This window comes from Cherax quadricarinatus, chromosome 5 (assembly GCF_038502225.1).
Source record: "Cherax quadricarinatus isolate ZL_2023a chromosome 5, ASM3850222v1, whole genome shotgun sequence".
Classification (NCBI taxonomy): domain Eukaryota; kingdom Metazoa; phylum Arthropoda; class Malacostraca; order Decapoda; family Parastacidae; genus Cherax; species Cherax quadricarinatus.
The window spans coordinates 56,138,466-56,160,970 of NC_091296.1; the positions used below are offsets into that span (position 1 = coordinate 56,138,466).

A 22,505-nucleotide genomic window follows, 5' to 3' on the forward strand; every position below is an offset into this window, starting at 1 on the left:
TCTGTCAACTTTGCACCTGTATCTCAGTAAATTCTGATTGCAAAATTTTTTTTCTTTTAAAACACTCAGAAAAATATTCGTAAGATTTTGGTAAGAAATTTTGTTTTCAAACATTTTTTGACACTGAAAGCAGGTTTGTGATCAGAGGTCTCGACAGTGAAATGGTTAAACTAAACATAAGGTCAGTGGTTTTCTTTCCCCATCATCTTTTACTTAAGGCAGGATTTCATTTATACCATGCACTCACTGCACAAACCCATTCTCTCATGTCTGGGCCAAAATTTACCACTAGCAACATATGTGCTTAAAACATAGATCTATGCAAGTGACACTGGTGTCAATAACATAGATCTACACAAGAGACAGTGAAAAAGTTGAAAGTGATTAGCAGGAGCCCATCTTGTACATAAAGTAAAAATAGCTTTAGACATATACACTATCAACAATTTTTTAAATTACAAGTTTGATGCCACTGACATTAGAATTACAGTACATTTAAATTCACATGACATCATACATAAATGCTGGCTCTAGGCACATGTCGATTAGACACTAGGCCTGTTGTATATGAGTGCATGTACTCATACACAACATGTACATGTACACACACATGTACACTGTGTGTGTGTGCGCACGCATGTGTGTGTGCGTGTGTGTGTGTGCGTGTGTGTTCGTGTGTGTGCGTGTGTGTGCATGTGTGCATGTGTGCTTGTGTGTGCATGTGTGCATGTGTGCGTGTGTGCATGTGTGCGTGTGTGCATGTGTGCGTGTGTGCATGTGTGCGTGTGTGCATGTGTGCGTGTGCGTGTGTGCGTGTGTGCATGCGCTTGTGGGAGGAGGGGGGAAGGGCAGTCCCAGAATTAAAAAATTCCTCTTGTGTGGCAAAAAAATTTGGATTATTATTCTTGCAGACTGAACAAGCCTTTTTTTTTTGTCTGAATAGAAGAACTACAAAAATAAAACTAAAATCAAAGGAAACCTTAGAGTGTATGTGCTGAAGCTGGCAAACAATGATCGCTTCTCAGCAACATTGGCATAAATGCTCCAAGTACTAAATTTGTTTTCCACTTTATAATTGCCAAATTAAGATTAAAAAAAAAATGAATGTCCAACAATATGTACACTATTTTGTTTAGGGTAACTGGTGTTTCAAGGTGATGCATTTTAATACTTGAAACATGCAGAGATGAATAGCACTTCATAATCCTAATTGCAATATTCACTGTAAATTGGTTCAAATATTTTTGTTTATATCCTAGGTAGTAGGTTGGTAGATAGCAACTGTCCAGGGAGGTACTACCGTCCTACCAAGTGAGTGTAAAGTGGAAACCTGTAATTGTTTTATATGATGGTAGGATTGCTGGTGTCTTTTTTTTCTGTCTCATAAACATGTGAGATAACAGGTATACCTTGCTACTTCTACTTGCACTTAGGTCACACTACACATACATGTACACGCATATATATACAGCCTCTTCTCAATTAGCGACGTACTTGTTTACTGACCACTCGGATTTACGACCAGCTCTCCAACCAGTATACAAACCTAAATAATGTATATTAGAGCTGATTTCCTCTATTCTGTTTCCTTTATTACAGTATACAGTACACTACTGTATAAACATTCAAAAATATACTAAAAATGTTAAAAATGGTGCAAAGGTGACATTAAAAAATAACTAAAGATGGTTGACACAAACTCACTACCAGGACAGTGCGCCCCTTGCTTAACGGACAAGATGCTTACCAACCTACTCTTAGGAATGGAACCTCATTGTTAAGTGAAGAGAGGCTGTATACACACTCCTCTGGGGTTTTCTTCTATTTTCTTAACAGTTCTTGTTCTTGTTTATTTTTTATGGGAAAGTAGAACAGAATTATTCTTCCGTAACTCATGTGTGTCGTAAGAGGCAACTAAAATGCTGGGAGCAAGGGGCTAGTAACCCCTTCTCCTGTATACATTACTAAATTGAAGGAGAGAAACTTTCATTTTTCTTTTTAGGTCACCCTGCCTCAGTGGGATACGGCCAGTTTGTTGAAAGAAGAAGAAAAATCTAGATAAATATGTTTTTTGACTGAATTCCACTATTAACACTTAAACTGTCCAAATGTAGATCTACGTTTACGTGCGTAGCGCTCCGACCTTTATTTTCCCCATTTGAAAGCATGTAAACAAAAATGTAGATCTACGTTCAGAGCCCCCCACACGTGAACGTAGATCTATGTTTGGACAGTTTAAGGGTTAATATCAAGAAACTGTTCCAAACCCTGTTTGCTGGTAGTGATATGAAAGGTCCTGTGTTGTTGTTTACAAATGCTACTGAGACAATGTTACTCATAATGCACTGCATGGACCAGCCTAGTCAAGGATTTTTTCCCAGGCATGAAGTGATAGGTGACCCCAAACAGTTGAACTGAGACTTAAAATGGTGGCAGCATATTTTAAGATGTAGGGTGTACATTGGACACAGTATGATCCCCAATGTATGGCATACGTCACATAGTTTAAGGGCACCTGATCGCATGTAAAAAATACATCAAACAACTAAATCTGGTGCGTGTAGATACAAGAAAAATCTTCAAGTAATGTGTAGGAATAGAAGTGCCTGTGTAATTACCTATTTGTAGTAAGAAGATTAGAGCCCTACTTGTGTTGTCAGTCTTTCATTATCAGATACTCTGTGTTTTTCAACTTCAGTGGTTGCAGCAAACTATCTTCTCATCCATCTCAGCTATCCAACACTATAAAAAGTACTTTCTGTAGTTTTTCATAATTTACAATTGATAAATAACAAAAAGGCACAATACCGTGACTGGAACGATACACAAATAACCCGCACATAAAAGAGAGAAGCTTACGGCGACGTTTCGGTCCGACTTGGACCATTGACAAAGTCACACTAACAGAGGTGGAGCAGGATGGCTATATATAGGCAGGAAAGGTGGAGGTAGTAGTAGTAGTAGTAGTAGTACAAGAATTGTATATAATACCGACAGGATGAAATGACACATGCACAACACCCGGGCATCCCCACCGTAGACGTTTCGCCATCCAGCCAGCCACTGGATGGCGAAACGTCCACAACAAAGACAACCAGACGCCGCACATGTGTCTTAATTTCATCAGTAGTTGTAGTAGAAGAAGAAGAGGTAGTAGTAGTGGTAGTGGTAGAAGTGGGAAATAAGGAAGACGAGCCAGTCAAATACAAAGGAAGGGGAGCACTGCAAGAGAGCTAGAAACCCACAGAGGGAGAGGAAGCGCACCGAGGTGCGCCGTTTAGTTGAATCCTCTCTTATACACAACTTTCCTTGTATGAACCTTAGCCCTGGCTTCGTCTCTGTAGATGCCTTCCTCTCCCACTACATTGTAAAATGCTCCAAACTTCAGAACACCCGTGACTTAACCTGAATCCTCATTTTTTCTTCTTCTTCTTCTTCTTCTTCTTCTTCTTCTTCTTCTTCTTTTTCTTCTTCCTCTTCCCCTTTCCTCTCTCCTTTTCTCCTCTGGGTTGTCTTTCTCTCTCCTGTCTCGTGTTTCTGTTCCTTCTTCATTTATTTTATTTCACCACTTCCCCTTTCACGCACCTCGGTGCGCTTGCTCTCCCTCTGTGGGTTTCTAGCTCTCTTGCAGTGCTCCCCTTCCTTTGTATTTGACTGGCTCGTCTTCCTTATTTCCCACTTCTACCACTACCACTACTACTACCTCTTCTTCTTCTACTACAACTACTGATGAAATTAAGACACATGTGCGGCGTCTGGTTGTCTTTGTTGTGGACGTTTCGCCATCCAGTGGCTGGCTGGATGGCGAAACGTCTACGGTGGGGATGCCCGGGTGTTGTGCATGAGTCATTTCATCCTGTCGGTATTATATACAATTCTTGTACTACTACTACTACCACTACTACCTCCACCTCTTCCTGCCTATATATAGCCGTCCTGCTCCACCTCTGTTAGTGTGACTTTGTCAATGGTCCAAGTCGGACCGAAACGTCGTTGTAAGCTTCTCTCTTTTATGTGCGGGTTATTTGTGTATAATTTACAATTGCATTATGCACACATACTAGACAGCATGTACATGTACAAAATAGTGCATCTAGGACATCTATTTAAGTGAATACACCTACCATCCGACTTACGACCTGCTCGACTTACGACCACTTGACTTACGACCGTGTTTTTTATGCCAAATTTCTGGGAAATAAACAACTATCTGTGTTGTACACAGTGTTTATCCTAAACCTTACAGTATAAAATACAGTACTAACAACTTAAAAAGTAAAGTAAAACATGAAATACCAAAATAAAACAATAAAATAAAGTCATTACAAAAATGTTTTGTTGATATTCAGTAGTAAAGTTCGACTTACGACCATTTCGACTTACGACCGGTTTCTCGGAACCGAACTCGGTCGTAAGTCGGATGGCAGGTGTATTGTGATCTAATTTTTAATGGCTTTAACCCCTTCACTGTTGGTCCCATAATATTATGGCCTGCAAGCCAGTGTTGGTTCCATAATAGTATGCCAAACTTCTAGTCGTTTCAAATCTTGCGGGAGAAAGCTGGTAGGCCTACATATGAGAGAATGGGTGAGAGTGGTCAGTGTGTGCAGTATAAAAAAATCGTGCAGCATGCAGTGCATAAGAAAAAAAACTAAGACCGTGTTTTTCGTTTAAAACAGCGACTTTGCGGTATATTTTCGTATGGTATTTATGGTTGCATTCTTGTTTTCTTGATCTCATTCCATAGAATGGAAGATATATTACAGAACTAGAGATGATTTTGAATGGTTTACGGACTAAAAGTACCTCGAAATTAAGTAATGAAAATGATTTTTGCCGATGTTCAAGAGTAAACAAATCATGTCACACGTCCAATACACGTCAACTGGTGGGTCTAATATGCTCTCACAAATGCGCTGCCATTATTTATACCATTTTTACAATAATGCAATAGTCTGCATAACAGTAAATCTCCTATGTTTTGTGTGAATAAACATTCAAAATGGAAAGCAAGCGTAATATAAGAGGGGCCTGGAGACATGACTAATGAAGAGAGAAAACATTATTTTAATGCTAGGAATGTTTGCATTGTTAATTTTGGACCCTATTTTGAAATTTGCTTTCCTTGAATTGTGTATGAACTTGGCCAAATTACCAATTTCTGATCACTTTATTGGGTTAGGTGAAATTGGTAAATGGGCAGTTTCTTGTACTCAACTGATAGAACAAAAGGAATTCAAGCAAAATAGCTATAAGTGTGGCCATCTGGAACAATGGAATTGGCCAAAAATAGGGCTCAAACTGGACAAAATCTCTGATGTATAAATATCACCGAGACCACCAACTTCACGAGAGCATAAGTCCGTAAGTTTTCCATCAAATTTCATACTTTTGGTGCCATTACCATCAGGAAAAGATTCACTATCATTTCATAAGAATTTTCTTTTTTTTTAAATTCTTCAGCAGTTTTTCTTCTTCTCTTTTTTAGTAAATGTCTACAGGAGAAGGGGATACTAGCCCATCGCTCCCGGCATTTTAGTTGCCTCGTACGACACGCATGGCTTATGGAGGAAAGATTCTTTTCCACTTCCCCATGGACAATAGAAGAAATAAAGAAGAACAAGAGCTATTTAGAAAAAAGAGAAAAACCTAGATGTATGTATATATATATATGCGTGTGTGTGTCTGTGAAGTGTGACCAAAGTGTAAGTAGGAGTAGCAAGATATCCCTGTTATCTAGTGTGTTTATGAGACAGAAAAAGAAACCAGCAATCCTACCATCATGCAAAACAGTTACAGGTTTCTGTTTCACAGTCATCTGGCAGGACGGCAGCACTTCCCTGGGTGGTTGCAGTTTAAAAACTGTAGTGTCAAGCACCCTTCTGGCAAGACAGTGATGGAGTGAATGATGGTGAAAGTTTTTCTTTTTCGGGCCACCCTGCCTTGGTGGGAATCGGCCAGTGTGCTAATAATAAAAAATCTTCAACAGTGAGAGCAAGTTTGTGAGCAAGGGTTTAGACAGTGAAAGGGTTAAGCTGCAATCAAATGCAAAATTCCCACTCATAGTGCAGGAGTTAATAAGTGGAATTTATGAACCAACTCAGCCACATGTAGAGATAGCATGATATAAGATGATACATCTCGATTCCAACGGGCTGGCTATATCTAACAAGGTTAAATTTTTACAAGACAATAGATAGCATAAACATAATTAGAAACTACAGTAATAGTAGTTTCTGAAAAATAAGATCACCAGATATACCACCACCACATTACTGTCTCTGACTTTAACTGGTACAAGGTTATAGTTAATATATTAACTTTCTTTTGCAGCTATAAGCTATTAGCTATATGCATCCTAATCTTAAACTTAGAACAAAGAGCTCAGTACATTTCTATCTTCTTAGGACAAAATTTTACCTGATTCCATGAGCTCATACTGTACTATTTTTGCTACATCTCACCATTTATACAATATAAATTACATACATCTCTAAAACTCTTAACTTATGTGACTAGTTTCACTCTGCTTTCCTAAGTTTTTTTTCCTCCCTTAAATCTTCCCGAATGATGAAGTATACTTCTGCCAAGCCAACGACCACAGCAGAAATAGTAGCTGACAGTGCCCTAACACCATAATCAGAGGTGGCAAAACCCATGGCAACAAAGACAGCAAAGAAGGTACCAACAATGGACAAAAGATATTGAATTCCAGAAATTATTTGCTTATTAACACTTCTCAGTTCTTTGCCAATATCTCCAATATTAGTGCCATCTACGTAATGAGAAGGATCAATGGATTTTACCATATTATTGTACTCTCTGTTTTCCTGCTCAGACCTAAGTCTTTGAACTCTAGCCTCAAGTTCTGGATTTCTTTCAGGGGTATCATATTTTGGCAAAACTATTTCACTTTCTGATAACAATTCATGTACCCTTTCTGAGATCCCATGCTCCCTCATTTTTGTATGACACCATTTTATTTCTTGAGTGGTTAATTTAATTTTCCTTTCAGAACCATCTTCTTCACTTAAAAGTTTCTCCTTAATACTGTCAAGAAATCCAAATGAATTCTGGAGCTCTTGGAGAATCTGCACAAACCGCTTAGAAGGAATAATAGTAATATGATCCATGGCTGAATAATATAAATTTTTAAACTTAAAAATAATTCAGTCACTCAAATATAACCAGCACTCTTCTCAAGCTGCTGGAACTGTGCCCTCAAAGACTGCTCTTTCTCTTGATAACTATCTTGCAAAAGTCTTAACTTTTCTTGTACATCCTGTTGCACAGCTGTAAGTCTGGCACTTCTTTCGGCTCTCTTTTTTGCAAGCAGTTCTTCCTGGAAAAAACTGCCATTAATATTCTTTATACAATTATTTTAAACAGTTGCTATGTTTTTGAAGAGTGAATATTTTTTGCATTTACTTGTAATTTCCCTATTTGTAGTTACAAGAGGAAAGCTGTACCTGTGGTATCTCATTTCCATTACTTAGTCTTTCACTGGTTATAGAAACCTCCTGGATTCCATTTAATTAACTTCCTTTGTATGACAATTGTGGTATCTTGCTTATTTTGTTGTTATTGATAAGTGTACAGTACCACAAAGTATATGGTTATCTTCACTAATTTTTTTCTCTTCAATTAATACAAGGTATTTTAACATTTTTTCAATCTTCTTAACTGTCACTTCTCAACTCTAGGACCTATTTTGTAGCATGTCTTTCAACTTTTATTGGGGTTGGTGGGGCAGATAACATACTACTGCTGCATGTATATTCTAGTTTGTCTCCTGTTTGTTTTTATAGTATTTCACCATTCATATATCTTAAGAATACAGGAAAGCCTCAACTTACAAAAGAGTTGCAGTCCTGGTTTTTCAACTAACAAATGATCCATTTGTGTAGAAAATAATAATACAAAGGATAGTCACACTTACACATGGTTTTGTTGTAATACAGTGGAACCTCGATTTACAAGTGCCCAAACATACAAGTTTTTCGAGATACGAGCAGTCGCTTGGTCAATTTTTTGCTCTGGGTTACGAGTCAATATCCAAGTCATGAGCAGCTTCCCCCTCAACCCTCACACCTCGCTTGTGTTTGTCTATGATTTCATGCTTTAATTCCATGGACATCATCCTCTTTTTCTTCTCAGCACTGTCCTTTGCATTTACTTTCTTAGGACCCATGGTTACAAAAAAGAAATTTGGCAAAATAACTACACAAAATGCAAGCAAAACACGAGAGGAATGCTTCCACAGCGAGGTAAACTGAAGCTCGCTCGTTATTATTATTATTATTATTATAAAATATTATTATTATTATTAATATTATTATTATTATTATTATTATTATTATTATTATTATTATTATTATTACGTATTATTAAGGAACAGGAGCACAGATCCAATTCCTTAGAACAAGAGCCCCTCACCAGCATCAAGGTTCCTTGATGCTGGTTAGTGGCTCTTGATCTAGGGAATTGGATCTGTGCTCCAGTTCCAAAATTAATAATAATAATAATTATAATTCTAGGTAGTAGGTTGGTAGACAGAAACCGCCCAGGGAGGTACTACCGTCCTGCCGAGTGAGTGTAAAACGAAAGCCTGTAATTGTTTTACATGATGGTAGGATTGCTAGTGTCCATTTTTCTGTCTCATAAACATGCAAGATTTCAGGTACGTCTTGCTACTACTTCTTACACATAGGTCACACTACACATACATGTACAAGCATATATATATATATATATATATACACACCCCTCTGGGTTTTCTTCTATTTTCTTACTAGTTCTTGTTCTTGTTTATTTCCTGTTATCTCCATGGGGAAGTGGAACAGAATTCTTCCTCCGTAAGCTATGCGTGTTGTAAGAAGCAACTAAAATGCCGGAAGCAAGGGGCTAGTAACCCCTTCTCCTGTATATATTACTAAATTTAAAAAGAGAAACTTTCGTTTTTCTTTTTGGGCCACCCTGCCTCGATGGGAAACAGCCGGTTTGTTGAAAAAAAAAATTATAATAATAATAATAACGATGAGCTTCAGAATGCCGCCAACTCAGTGCACTGTTTACCTCACCATGGAAGCATTTCTCTCGTGTTTTGCTTGCATTTTGTGTAGTTATTTTGCCAAATTTCTTTTTTCTAACCATGGGTCCTAAGAAAGAAAGTGCAAATGACAGTGCTGAGAAGAAAAAGAGGATGTCCATGGAATTAAAGCATGAAATCATAGACAAACACGAGCGAGGCGAGGTGTGTGGGTCATTTGCGAGGCAGTACTAGCATAGTACGTACTTCTACTATGCTGGTGCTGCCTCGCATTAAGAGTGTGGCAATTAAGGTCAGCGATAAAGTGTGGCATTAAGAGTACAGCAAGTAGCCTATCTTCCACCCTCCACCTCCGCCAGCGTATGTATACTTTATAAAACCAGTTTATTTCTTTACATTCTCTATTATGTTTTATTGGTTTTATGCAATATTTCTTATTTATAAATACAGTGGACCCCCGGTATTCGATGGCATCGGTATTCGATAAATCCAGTATTCGATGCATTATATCGCAAAAAATTTGCCTCGGTATTCGATTGAAAACCCGGTATTCAATACAATTCGTACGAGACGTGTCCACGTGTGGCCTGAACTGCCCCGCGTGTGCCAGTGTTTACAAGCCAGCCAGTGTGCATGCATCTAAGGATACATTTGGTACATTCCATATTATCACTGTGTTTGGTGCTTGATTCTGCAAAATAAGTCACCATGGGCCCCAAGAAAGCTTCTAGTGCCAACCCTTCGAGAAAAAAGGCACTAATGACTTACGAAATGAAGAAAGAGATAATTGCAAAATACGAAAGTGGAGTGCGTGTGTCGGAGCTGGTTAGGTTGTATAATAAACCCCAATCAACCATCTCTACTATAGTGACCAGGAAAACGGCAATCAAGGAAGCTGTTCTTGCAAAAGGTGCAACTGTGATTACGAAACAGCGACCGCAAGTGTTAGAAAATGTTGAGAGACTGTTATTGGTGTGGATAAATGAAAAACAGATAGCAGGAGATAGCATCTCTCAAGCGATCATTTGTGAAAAGGCTAGGCAGTTGCATGATGATTTGGTAAAGAAATTGCCTGCAACTAGTGCTGATGTGAGTGAATTTAAGGCCAGCAAAGGTTGGTTTGAAAGATTTAAGAATCGTAGTGGCATACATAGTGTGATTAGGCATGATGAGGCTGCCAGTTTGGACCAAAAAGCAGCTGAAAAATACGTGAAGGAATTCAAGGATTACATAGACAGTGAAGACTTGAAACCTGAACAAGTGTTTAATTGTGACGAAACAGGCCTGTTTTGGAAGAAAATGCCAAGCAGGACCTACATTACTCAGGAGGAAAGGCACTCCCAGGACATAAGCCTATGAAAGACAGGCTTACTCTTCTCATGTGTGCCAATGCTAGTGGTGATTGCAAAGTGAAGCCTTCATTGGTGTATCACTCTGAAACTCCCAGAGTGTTCAGGAAAAACAATGTCCTCAAGGCTAATTTGTGTGTGCTGTGGAGGGCAAACAGTAAGGCATGGGTCACTAGGGACTTTTTCTATGACTGGTTACACCAAGCATTTGCCCCCACTGTGAAAAATTACCTAACTGAAAAGAAATTAGACCTTAAGTGCCTCCTGGTATTAGACAATGCCCCTGGTCATCCTACAGACTTGGCAGAGCGACTTTCTGGGGACATGAGCTTCATTAAAGTCAAGTTTTTGCCTCCTAATACCACTCCTCTCCTGCAGCCCATAGACCAGCAGGTCATTTCCAACTTCAAGAAACTGTACACAAAAGCTAAGTTTCAAAAGTGCTTTATAGTGACCACAGAAACTCAACTGACTCTAAAAGAGTTTTGGAAGGATTACTTTAATATCCTCAATTGTATAAACCTTATAGGTACGGCTTGGGAGGGAGTGACTAAGAGGACCTTGAACTCTGCTTGGAAAAAACTGTGGCCAGGATGTGTAGACCAAAGGGATTTTGAAGGTTTGGGGCTAACTCTGAGAATCCTATGCCAGTTGAGGAATCCATTGTGGCATTGGGGAAGTCCTTGGGGTTGGAGGTTAGTGGGGAGGATGTGGAAGAGTTGATGGAGGAAGACAATGAAGAACTAACCACTGATGAGCTGATAGATCATCTTTAACAGCAAGAGGCCACACTTGAGGAAACTGCTTCGGAGGAGGGGATAGAGAAATTGAAGAAGTTGCCTACTTCAAAGATTAAGGAAATGTGTGAAATGTGGCTTAACCCTTTGACTGTTTTCGACGTATAAATACGTCTTACGAGCCAATGTTTCTGACGTATATATACTCAATAATTCTAGCGGCTTCAAATCAAGTGGGAGAAAGCTGGTAGGCCCACATGTGAGAGAATGGGTCTGTGTGGTCAGTGTGCACCACATAAAAAAAATCCTGCAGCACACATTGCGTAATGAGAAAAAAAAAACTCTGATCGTTTTTTTGGAATAAAACGCCGAATTTGAGGTGTATTTTCGTATAGTATTTATCGTTGTATTCGCGTTTTCATGGTCTTAGGTGATAAAATGGAAAACATATTACAGAAATAGAGATGATTTTCATTACTTTTACGATGAAAACGACCTTGAAACTAAGCTCAAAGTAGCGAAAATGTTCGATTTTTACCAATGTTGAAGAGTAAATAAATCACACCACACGTCCAATACACGTCAACTAGGGAGTCTAATATTCTTTCACTAGTGCACTGATATTATTTATACCATTTTTACAATAATGCAGTCGTCTGCATAACAGTAAATTTTGTATTTTTTTGTATGAATAAAAAATCAAAATAGAAAGCAATAATAATATAAGAGGGGCCTAGAGATGTGACTAATGAACCAAGCATATGTTATTTTAGTGCCACGAATGTCTACCTTGTTTATTCTGGACCCTATTTTGAAATTGGCATCTTTTTTATTTTGCGTGAAATTGGCCAAATTGCCAATTTCTGACCACCATATTGGGTAGTCCAAATTAGTAAATGGGAGGTTTCTTGTACTCAGCTGATAGATAAAATGGAGTTCTAAAGAAATAGCTATGAGTTTGGTCAACTGGAACAATGGAATTGGCTGAAAATTGGGCTCAAAGTCGGCGAAATCGCCGATACGCATATGTCGCCGAGACCGCTAACTTCGCGGGACCATAATTCCACGAGTTTTCGACCAAATTTCGAACTTCTGGTGTCATTACCATCGGGAAAAGATTCTCTATCATTTCATAAGAAAAAATAATTTTTTTTTTTTCAAAAATTGAGCGACATAGAATGACAGTTTCAGAGAGGGGCCTGAAACAGTCAAAGGGTTAAAGTGCAAACCTTTTTTGATGACAATCACCCTAACACAGCTATTGCAAGCCATGCTGGTGACTATTACACTGACAATGTTGTGAAACACTTTAGGAATGTCATAAAGGAACGGGAGGTACAGGCCACTATGCACAGATATGTTGTGCGACAGAAATCCAGTGACTCTCAAACTGGTCCTAGTGGCATTAAAAGAAGAAGGGAAGTAACCCCGGAAAAGGACTTGCTACCTCAAGTCCTAATGGAAGGGGATTCCCCTTCTAAACACTAACACCTCTCCCCTCCTCCCATCCCATCAATCATCACCAGATCTTCATTAAAGGTAAGTGTAAATTATTTTATTGTTATTGTAATTACTCTATTGCATTAAACTTAATATTTCATGAAGTAAAATTTTTTTTTTCATACTTTTGGGTGTCTTGCACGGATTAATTTGATTTCCATTATTTCTTATGAGGAAAATTGATTCGGTTTTCGATATGTTCGGTATTCGATGAGCTCTCAGGAACGGATTAATATCGAATACCGGGGGTCCACTGTACATTGTTTCAGTGTTTTCCTTATGAAACTAGTGATCTAGTGCAGTTAGCCTCACAAACACTCTGTTTTCAGAAGGGGAAGAATGGGAAGACATGGTTAGTGTGGCAACGGCAATGGCCGTCACCACTCATCACATAATGACATATTTTATTCATTCCAGAGTATATATCATGTTTCCATGTTATTTATATTGTTTATTATGTCATATTAGATCAATTATGATGGATAAATAAGCCATATAGTTTATATTAGTGTTATATTGAAGTACATATTTTGTCCTGCTTCCCGAGAGCAGGAATTCCACTGGAATGGATTAATGGCATTTCAATTAATTTAAATGAGGAAAACTGATCTGACATACGAGCAAACTGAGTTACGAGCTAGGTCATGCAATGGACTTAAATCGTAAGTCGAGGTTCCACTGTATATCCAAAGTACCCAGTACTTTGAATTCATGTATAGTCACACAACTAATACTAACGAATTCAAAGTTGTATTTTTTCCCACTATATTTAATTAATCCATGCTCTGTGATGGAGAAAAAATATTTCTACTCACACAATTAAATTTGCTTTCAGTATCCAGGGTATCTTCACACATGTGCAATGCTACCTGCACATCTGCAATCGTGCGAGGAAGGTTGTCATCTGATGAGTTCACAATCTTTTCAATCTGCAAAACAAATGTTAACAGACAAAATCTGGAATTATGGATTTTTTTCCATTTTATCTGATGCTTCTAACATTTACCCAGCCAATTTTTTGTCCAAAACTGAAATTGTTAAAATCCATTAAAGAGGTTTTACTGTATAATGACATGCCCATGCACTCTGCCCCAGGCCCAGACTCATGGAACTCTGTGTTCATCAAGAATTGCAAGAAGCCCCTATCGCATGCCTTCAGCATTTTATGGAGAGGGAGCATGGACACAGGGGTCATCCCACACACACTAAAATCAACATAGCCCCACTCCACAAAGGTGGCAGCAAAGCAATTGCAAAGAACTACAGACTGATAGCACTAACATCCCATATCATAAAAATCTTTGAGAGGGCTCTAAGAAGCAAGATAGCCAACCACCTAGATACCCATCAATTACACAACCCAGGGCAACACGGGTTTAGAACAGGTCGCTCCTGCCTGTCCCAGCTACTGGACCACTATGACAAGGTCCTGGATGCTGTAGAGGATAAACAAAATACAGACGTAGTATACACAGACTTTGCAAAAGCTTTTGACAAGTTTGACCATGGTGTAATACCACACAAAATGTGGGATAAAGGAATAACGGGAAAAGTTGGTAGATGGATCTACAACTTCCTGACAAATAGAACACAACGAGTAATAGTAAACAGAGTAAAGTCCCAGGCAGCCACAGTAAAAAGCTCTGTTCCACAAGGCACAGTACTCGCTCCGGTTCTATTCCTCATCCTCATTTCTGACATAGACAGAGATGTAAGCCATAGCTCCATGTCTTCCTTTGCAGATGACACCTGGATCACCATGGCAGTGACCTCCATCGAAGACACTGCGAGACTCCAAGCGGACATCAACCAAATCTTCGAATGGGCCACTCAAAACAATATGAAGTTCATCGAGGAGAAATTTCAACTAATCAGATGTGGAAAACTTGAAGAAATTAAAACTGTGTCAGGGTATACCACAAATTCTAACCGTACAACAGAGCGCAAAAGTAATGTGAAGGACCTGGGAGTGATAATGTCAGAGGATCTCACCTTCAAAGACCACAACACTGTATCTACTTCATCCACTAGGAAAATGAAAGGATGAATAATGAGAACCTTCAAAACTAGGGACACCAAGCCCATGATGATTCTCTTCAAATCGCTTGTGCTCTCTAGGCTGGAATACTGCTGTACACTAATGGCCCCCCTCAAGGCTGGCAACATTGCAGACCTGGAGAGTGTACAAAGAACTTTCACGGCACACATAAGTGGGATAAAGCACCTAAACTACTGGGAACGGTTGAAGGTCCTTGATCTGTATTCCCTCGAACGCAGGCAAGACAGATACATGATAATATACACTTGGAAGGTCCTGGAGGGATTGGTACCAAACCTGCACACGAAAATCACTCCATATGAAAACAAAAGACTCTGCAGGAGATGCAACATTCTCCCAATGAAAACCAGGGGTGCCACAAGTACAGTGAGAGACAACACAGTAAGTGTCCAGGGCCCAAGACTGTTCAATTGCCTCCCAGCATACATAAGGGGGATTACCAAAAGACCCCTGTCTGTCTTCAAGAAGGCACTGGACAGGCACCTAAAGTCAGTACCTGACCAACCGGGCTGTGATTCGTATGTCAGCCTGTGTGCAGCCAGCAGTAACAGCCTGGTTGATCAGACCCTGATTCACCATGAAGCCTGGTCTCAGACCGGGCCGCGGGGGCGTTGACCCCTGAAACCCTCTCCAGGTAAACTCCAGGTATACAGTAGTCACCCCGTATCCATAGGGGATGTGTTCTAAGACCAACCGTGGATACGCGAAACCTTAGATAGTGACGAACATTATACATGAAGTTGTTTTTCATTTACTAACATACCTATGATAAAGTTTAATTGATAAATTAGCACTTCACTGATGGGAAGCGCTTCACGGCTTCTCTTAGGCTTTGAAGAACTGCCATCATCACTACTTTTGTGCTTTGGTATCATTATTAAGTAAAATTAAGGGTTATTTTGGGGCCACAGTAAACTGTGGATAAATGAAACTGCGGAAACTGTATCTGTGGATATGGGGGTTCTACTGTATATAGTACATACAGGTCGATATGTTTTTGTACTAAATAAAATCTTTTCCAATAATGTTAGTTCCCATGACTACACATCTCTTATTCCATGTAAAAGACTCCAGAAAAGATATTTTGCTTGTTAAACACCCATGGTAATATAATATATTGTATATTAAAACTTACCTGACCTTCTTTAATTTCGGTTATGAGTTCCAATGAGCGGAAAAGCTGTTCAACTTCCCTATCTCCACGTTTCTCCTGGAAAGATCCATTATTCTTTGTTACTTTTTTCATACATTTGTTTCTTATCACATTTAACACAAAAATAAATGCAACAATTATACATACTGAATGCTAAGTGGTGTACTGTACTGTAACTATAATAAGCAATCTGTCTCATTACTTACAGTACGTTACATCAAATAAGTCCAGAGTAAAATAGCTGCCATCTCATTTAAAAGGAAGCTCACTACTGGCTTTCATGCAAGCTTAATTATTATTACAATTATTGGATAGTGCTAAACTGTAAGAGTCTTGCAGCATCTCAAGAATGGCAGTAATCTGGTCTAATCTGAGAGAGGAAGAAAGTACTGTAGTTGCAATATTCCTTGGAACAAGAGATCTTTACAGGCATCTCTTTACTGGCACTCTCTTGCAGAGCATGCAAGCCAGAGATGTTAAATGAGGATGATTATGCATCTTGCATAATCATCCTTATTTTCAAGTTTCACTGTTTACCAAGAAAAGTTTATTTCATCTTAAAAACTTATTATATAATTGCTGTTTATGACGGCGTATAAGTCGACCCCTAAAATTATGAGATGATAATTCAGGCTGAGGCCTATATCAGCCTGACAGGTCGATCCCCATATCACAATTTCCACAACTTAATCTTTCATTTTATATTATCTTTGTTATGGTAAATACAGTCTTAAATTATCGAGTTAAAATTTTTGTCATATGACTGTTGTAAATGTAGTGTGCAACTGACCACCACAGCAAAACTGTTTGAAACACAACATCTCTATCTATGGAAAGCCTGACAGTGTGTCAGATCCACCGTCTTGGATAGTTGTTGTCCAGTTTGTGTTTACATTTGTGACAAAACAGACTTCATACTCATCTTTTAAGCATTATTTTTAATAAAATGTCACATTCTTGTTAAAAATGTGTCTGAGCACTAAAACAAAAAGGTAAGCAGTAGCAAATAAAACTTCCAACTGTAGCATAAGTTACAGTACTAGTATGATACCATCAGTAGGCTAGTGGTGTCACTTCCCTTCTTCGGTAATGTGCTGTAGCCTTCTTTTTACCTTTGCCCTGTATCAGAAAATTTTATACTTGGCGTATTAATCGCTCATAGTTATGGAGGTTTTATTTTTAATGCATAAAAAAGTCGACTTAATCGCAGGCATATACAGTACATAATTATTAAAGTTTGCCTGGGGTATAGGATCTAATTGGGTTTGCTCTGAGGAAAGTGAGAGGAGGGGGTAGCTCCAAGGGTAGCTACAATTCCTTGTATTAAGTGCCTTTCACCAGAATTAAGGCACCCTCCTTGAAAATTAAGAACATCTGAAAAAATAATTATCACACAATGCATGAAAACCACTTTATTACATGAACAGGCAGAGATGCTATATTAAGACTTGCTCTATTTGCCTCCACAAAACTCCAGAGACAAAAAAAAAAAAATACTATAACAATAGTATGAATGAATAATAGAAATTAAGGTTGGCAGTGTTGGTACTGGTGTTAGTCATTTTCAAATGACAAGGCTGATTCACCTGATTTGCAAACTAATTTAATCTCACCTCAAATTCCTTCTTAAAAAATTCAATTTCTCCTCGCAAAAATGGTCGATGATCAAACAGTCTAGAAAAAACCTCATTCACATCTGAAAATGAAAATAAAATTTAACAATTTGCTTTGCTTGGGTAGAAATCTACTTTGAAATTCAGGCAATAATCAAAATATTTTCTATCATCTTTACCCTAAAAAAGAATAGAAAAACATTTAAGGCAATATTAATATAATGTATATGTTAAATGCAACAACACTGCATGGGTGGTTATTGTTTTGCACCGGTATCTTCCCTGCTTCCTGTGTAGAAATGCTGTCTGACAAGCATGTTATGAAGCTTATTTGCACAATGTATGGGGAGCTTGAATTCCTTCTCATTTATATTAAACCTTAGGTATTCATGGAATCTGGCTGTACAGATATAATACTGTATTTTTTACTGGGACAATATACTGTAGCATAAAGCAAATAATCAGAGTACACACAAGTCAAAATATTGATATTGAACAGTGTATAAAGGAAATACATTTTATTTCATATCAGGAAGTCCTGTACCACTTTTAGTGTTAACTGGGAACCCCTCATTCTTGGTGAATAAAAAATCTGGTGATTTCTTCCTGGAGTATTTTCTTACCCTATCATATAATACAGAAATGTAAATAATGTACAGGTGTATTTCACTTATTTTTAAATGAAATGTGATCAGTTCAAGAAGAAGAAATATTAGGAAGGTAACACCTGTTGATCAAAGCACATCTGCAGGGTCTAAGGTGGTATGTACTATTTGTAATTTTTTACTTTTGAGGTATCTTTATTACATAAACCAAATAAATACCAAGGGTTTAATGTAAGTGAAACCAATGCTAAGGTAGTAGGATGGAAGACAGTAACCACCCAGGAAGATATTATAATACTTCTTATGAGTGCCAGACAGGAGCCTATTAAAGCACTGCACTCTGACAGGATTGCTGGTATACTATTTTCTGTCTCTCATTAACACATAAGATGGCAAGTAAATCATAAAAATTCCTTCTAATATTCATTACATACTTAAAAATATCTATTACAAAGCTGGGAAATTAAGATAAGTCCTGATCTGAAACCAGGCTGCATCGGCAGTGATCCCCAAAACCATCAACAGATAAGTTATCAGCTAAGATAAAAAAAAAAAGATACAGCATGTGGACTCATCAGTTAAGAGTGAAAATTGTGTGATACTGGATATAGAGGCAATGATGTCAAGAGATAGGGAAAAAATTTTGAGAAGTTGCTTGGAGGAAGGAAAGGCAGGAGTGAGTATGGAAGAAGTAGGCAAGTAGGCAATGAGAACAGCAATGAGGAATACACAAGATTAAGCTTGAGCTGCTGAAAGCCAGCGGGAATAAAGGTTTTGAAATGGTTTATGGATTTGCTTAATGTATGTAAGAAGGGAAGGTGACAGAGGACATTCACAGTTTTTTAAGGGAAAAATGGAAGGAGAGAGAGATGGGGCAAAAATCTTAGGATAATATGTTTGATGAGTATTCAAGGTAGTGTATGGCAAAATTGTCTTCAAAAACAGAATTATAGGAAACAAACTTTCACTGCAGAGTAACAAGGTAGATTCAGGAAGGGGTACTAATGTGTCATTTATTTGCATTGAAGTATATACGAGTGGAACTTTGATGAGAAAAAGAAATGTTCATACTTTTAGGGAATTAGAAAAGGCATATGATAAGATAGATAAGGAAGCTATGTGGCTAGTACTGCAAATGTAAGGAATAGGTGAAAATCTATTGAAAGCTGTAAAGAATACTAACTCTGGTGATATGAAACTTCGTGAGGTGGAAAACAAATAGGCTCTGGGAAATTATTGCTAGCTAACATTTAAAAAAATTGAAAATCAGATAACATATCCTATGGAAGGCAAATCAGATTCTGGCTATGTTTAGCTATGTTTAAAAGCTCATTTTTTAATATTAGGTGAGCTTATAAAACATATGCAAAACCTACGTAAGACCTCATCTTGAATTCGCTGTACAGGCCTGCTCCCCATACCTGAAGAAAGACATTGATATGTTAGAGTTTAAATAATGGCTATGAAATTTGTACCAAAATTGTTATATCTAGTAATCTATAAAAAGAAACTTAAGTTACTCTGAAAGCACCAGTAACCTATGAAAAAGAAATGAAGAAGCTAATCTGACAGTATTAGTAACCTATAAAGGCAAAAAAATGAAGCAGCTTAATTAACAGCACTTGAAGAATGGAGGCCCTTGAAACTCTCAACATAATTAAACACAATAAATAAAGATATTGCAAAGTTCTTCAAAACCAATCTATATATAATCTTGAGGAAATATTAACAAACTAAATTAAAAGCAGAAATCTAAACATTTAAGATTTATTCTTCCAGAGGTTGAGGAATAAAACAAACTCACAAGAAAATGTAAACACTGTTATTAATTTATCTTACAAAAAACTGTCAGCCAATAAAAAAACATTTTCTTTCATTACTTCTGTCAATATTTATTATTCTAGGTTAGGTTGGGTTCAGTGATGAAAGATAATGGGGTGGTCCAGGTGCACAATGGTGGTGGTTGGTGGTAAGTCTGCAACCAGCAATCCACCGCTGCCAGATTGTGTAACACTTATATTATTATTATTGATATGAATGGCTAATATGTCAATAAATAACAATTTCTACAATGGATAAATGTTTCCTGCAAAAACACATCAATTTCAGATAATTTCACTCTTGAAATACTACTGTACTCCAATACCAGAGTTGGAGCAGGGAAAATAGTATATATCAGTATTCACTAAGCAAACTGAAAACAAATGAATGTCATATGTCTGGAAATACAAGTCAACCTAATATCAGCATAGGCACCTGGGTATCAGGTGACTTGTGTGAGTTGCATATAGTAGGGAAGAGAATTAAAGGACCCCATTGGAAATAAGACATAAGTAAGATACATGTGCAACAGTTTGGTATATTTACTGTTGTAACATTTTAACTACACAGTAGACTTCTTCAGTGAACTAAAGAGGTGGTTAATTATGGAGACAGCAGAAGTAGGAACGAGGTAAAAATTATATCAGTCCATTATCTTTGAAGTATTAGTTATTGAGGTGGTCAGTCCCTCAGCCTGGAGAACAGTTCAGATTGTTCCAGATTATGGAATTGAACTCTTCTCCAGACTGAGGAACTGGCGACCTTAAGAGCTACTTCAAAGTTGATGGGCTGATCACATCATCTTTACCTCACCACTACCTCTGCTGTTAAAATATCTAGCCTCCTCTGTATTTAACTGAAGAAGCCTACTGTGTAGGCAAAAATGTTCCAACAATTAATATAACAAACTGTTACATGTCTTACTTATTTGCTTGATGGTACTGTATACTACTTTCATGGAAATAAATCTGATGAAATCCTGACTTTATTGCGTTATCCTGGGTTACTAACTTTGTGATTTAATATCTGAACAAAATCTTTTAAGTAAAATGCCAAGCATATATTAATGTGTATTTGTAAATGTACATGTGTATAATTGAGTGACTATCATTTCACAGTACGAAAATAATCAGGTGTTTGGTGTTCTAATCATATTTTAAAGTAGGAAAATAAGAGAAAACCAACATCCCTACAAAAGACAGCATCGTTATATACAGACGTCATAATAAAAAAAATACTACAGTCAAGGAACAAGTTCATGAATATTATATTAAAGATCCCACAACCTGTGGGTTGTCCGTGAGCAAATGTTTATCTCAGTACTGTCCACCAATCAATAATTACCCTCACCTGCACTTAAGTAACCTATTATTGCTACCCCATCACATAGGTGAACTTAAATATTGACTGCTTCTTATTATTAAGTTAATATTATAAAACAGCCTCCACTCACCACTGGCTGCCGCTGCCATATTGTTTACATCAGCCAACATCACACTGTTCGTTTCTAATGAAGTGACTTGCTTTCAAATAAATATCTTACATAAGTAAAATAAACCTTCTTTGTCCTCACGTTTTGCTAAGAATAAAATCGTAACATTAAATATAAAATATTCCATGCTAACAGTGTACTTAATTTATAGCTATTATTTAAGTTAGACTAATAGTTAATAGCACAGTGTTCGGAGGAAATATCTTGTCATGTGACATAGTTGGGCTTAAAGTCCATTCAATAGTGACTCAAGAGAGTATTAATACAACAACAACAACAACAACAACAACAACAACAACAACAACAACAACAACAACAACAACAACAACAACAGCAACAACAACAACAACAACAACAACAACAACAACAACAACAACAACAACAACAACAACAACAACAACAACAACAACAACAACAACAACAACAACAATAATAATAATAATAATAATAATAATAATAATAATAATAATAATATCTTTATTTACTAAATGGATGAACAATAGATTAAAACATCTCATTGGTCAAAAGAGAGGCATATATAGGCAAATCAAAAGAGGAGAGGGGCAATTAAGAAATCAGTATATTCAGTTAAAGAGAAATAAAAAAGGGAATAAGAAAAGTAAAAAGAGATTATGAGGTCAAAGTTACAAGAGAATCGAAGACTAACCCAAAAGGGTTCTTTCAGATATACAGAAGTAAGATCAGGGATAAGATAAGCCCCCCAATCAACCTCCCCTCGTAATTAAAACAACCTTTTTTGAAAAAACCCCAAAGTCCCAAACCTCAATAAACCCCCTAGGTAGCCCGTTTCCCCTATCAACTACCTATTTCCAAACCCAAAACTTTCCCAAGTCCTTTCTAAATCTAAACCATCTAAAATTTTAAAACCATTACCGGGTTTCTCTTGGAGAAACATCCTCAAAACCATTTAAAATCCCCTTTTTTAATTCCTATCTTCCTTTTACACTTCAAATCAGGTCTCCCCTTTCTTCGTCTAACAAGTGGTGTAACTTGAGTCTTTTAAACTTTCTTCTAAGGAAGGGTTTCTAATCCTTTTATTAAAATTTTGTCATCCTACGCTGAATGTTTTTTAACAATTTTTGTCCCAAAATTTTGTAAATGGAGAC

The 22,505-nt window shown here is 37.5% G+C and overlaps 2 protein-coding genes across 5 annotated transcripts; both read right to left on the reverse strand.

Moving 5' to 3' along the window:
• Positions 1-4,213: 4,213 nt before the first annotated feature.
• Positions 4,214-7,133, reverse strand: LOC128685038 (transmembrane protein 199). The gene has a single exon (XM_053771475.2). It carries the CDS (start codon positions 7,131-7,133, stop codon positions 6,522-6,524), a length of 612 nt encoding a protein of 203 aa, XP_053627450.1. The 3' UTR covers positions 4,214-6,521.
• A 44-nt stretch (positions 7,134-7,177) lies between these two features.
• On the reverse strand, positions 7,178-21,627 carry Muted (biogenesis of lysosome-related organelles complex 1 subunit 5). 4 transcript variants are annotated; one of them, XM_053771477.2, is made up of 6 exons: positions 21,340-21,620; positions 19,442-19,486; positions 17,461-17,543; positions 15,830-15,904; positions 13,451-13,564; positions 7,178-7,342 (listed from the first exon to the last, which is right to left on the reverse strand). In XM_053771477.2, the coding sequence occupies exons 1-6, from the start codon at positions 21,377-21,379 to the stop codon at positions 7,178-7,180; spliced, it is 522 nt and encodes a 173-aa protein (XP_053627452.1). In that variant the 5' UTR covers positions 21,380-21,620. The 4 variants fall into 4 exon arrangements, with proteins under 4 accessions (XP_053627452.1, XP_053627454.1, XP_053627457.1 ...); XM_053771482.2 differs by having other exon boundaries at positions 7,202-7,338; positions 21,340-21,626; XM_053771481.2 differs by having other exon boundaries at positions 7,216-7,352; positions 21,340-21,627.
• Between the last annotated feature and the right edge of the window lie 878 nt (positions 21,628-22,505).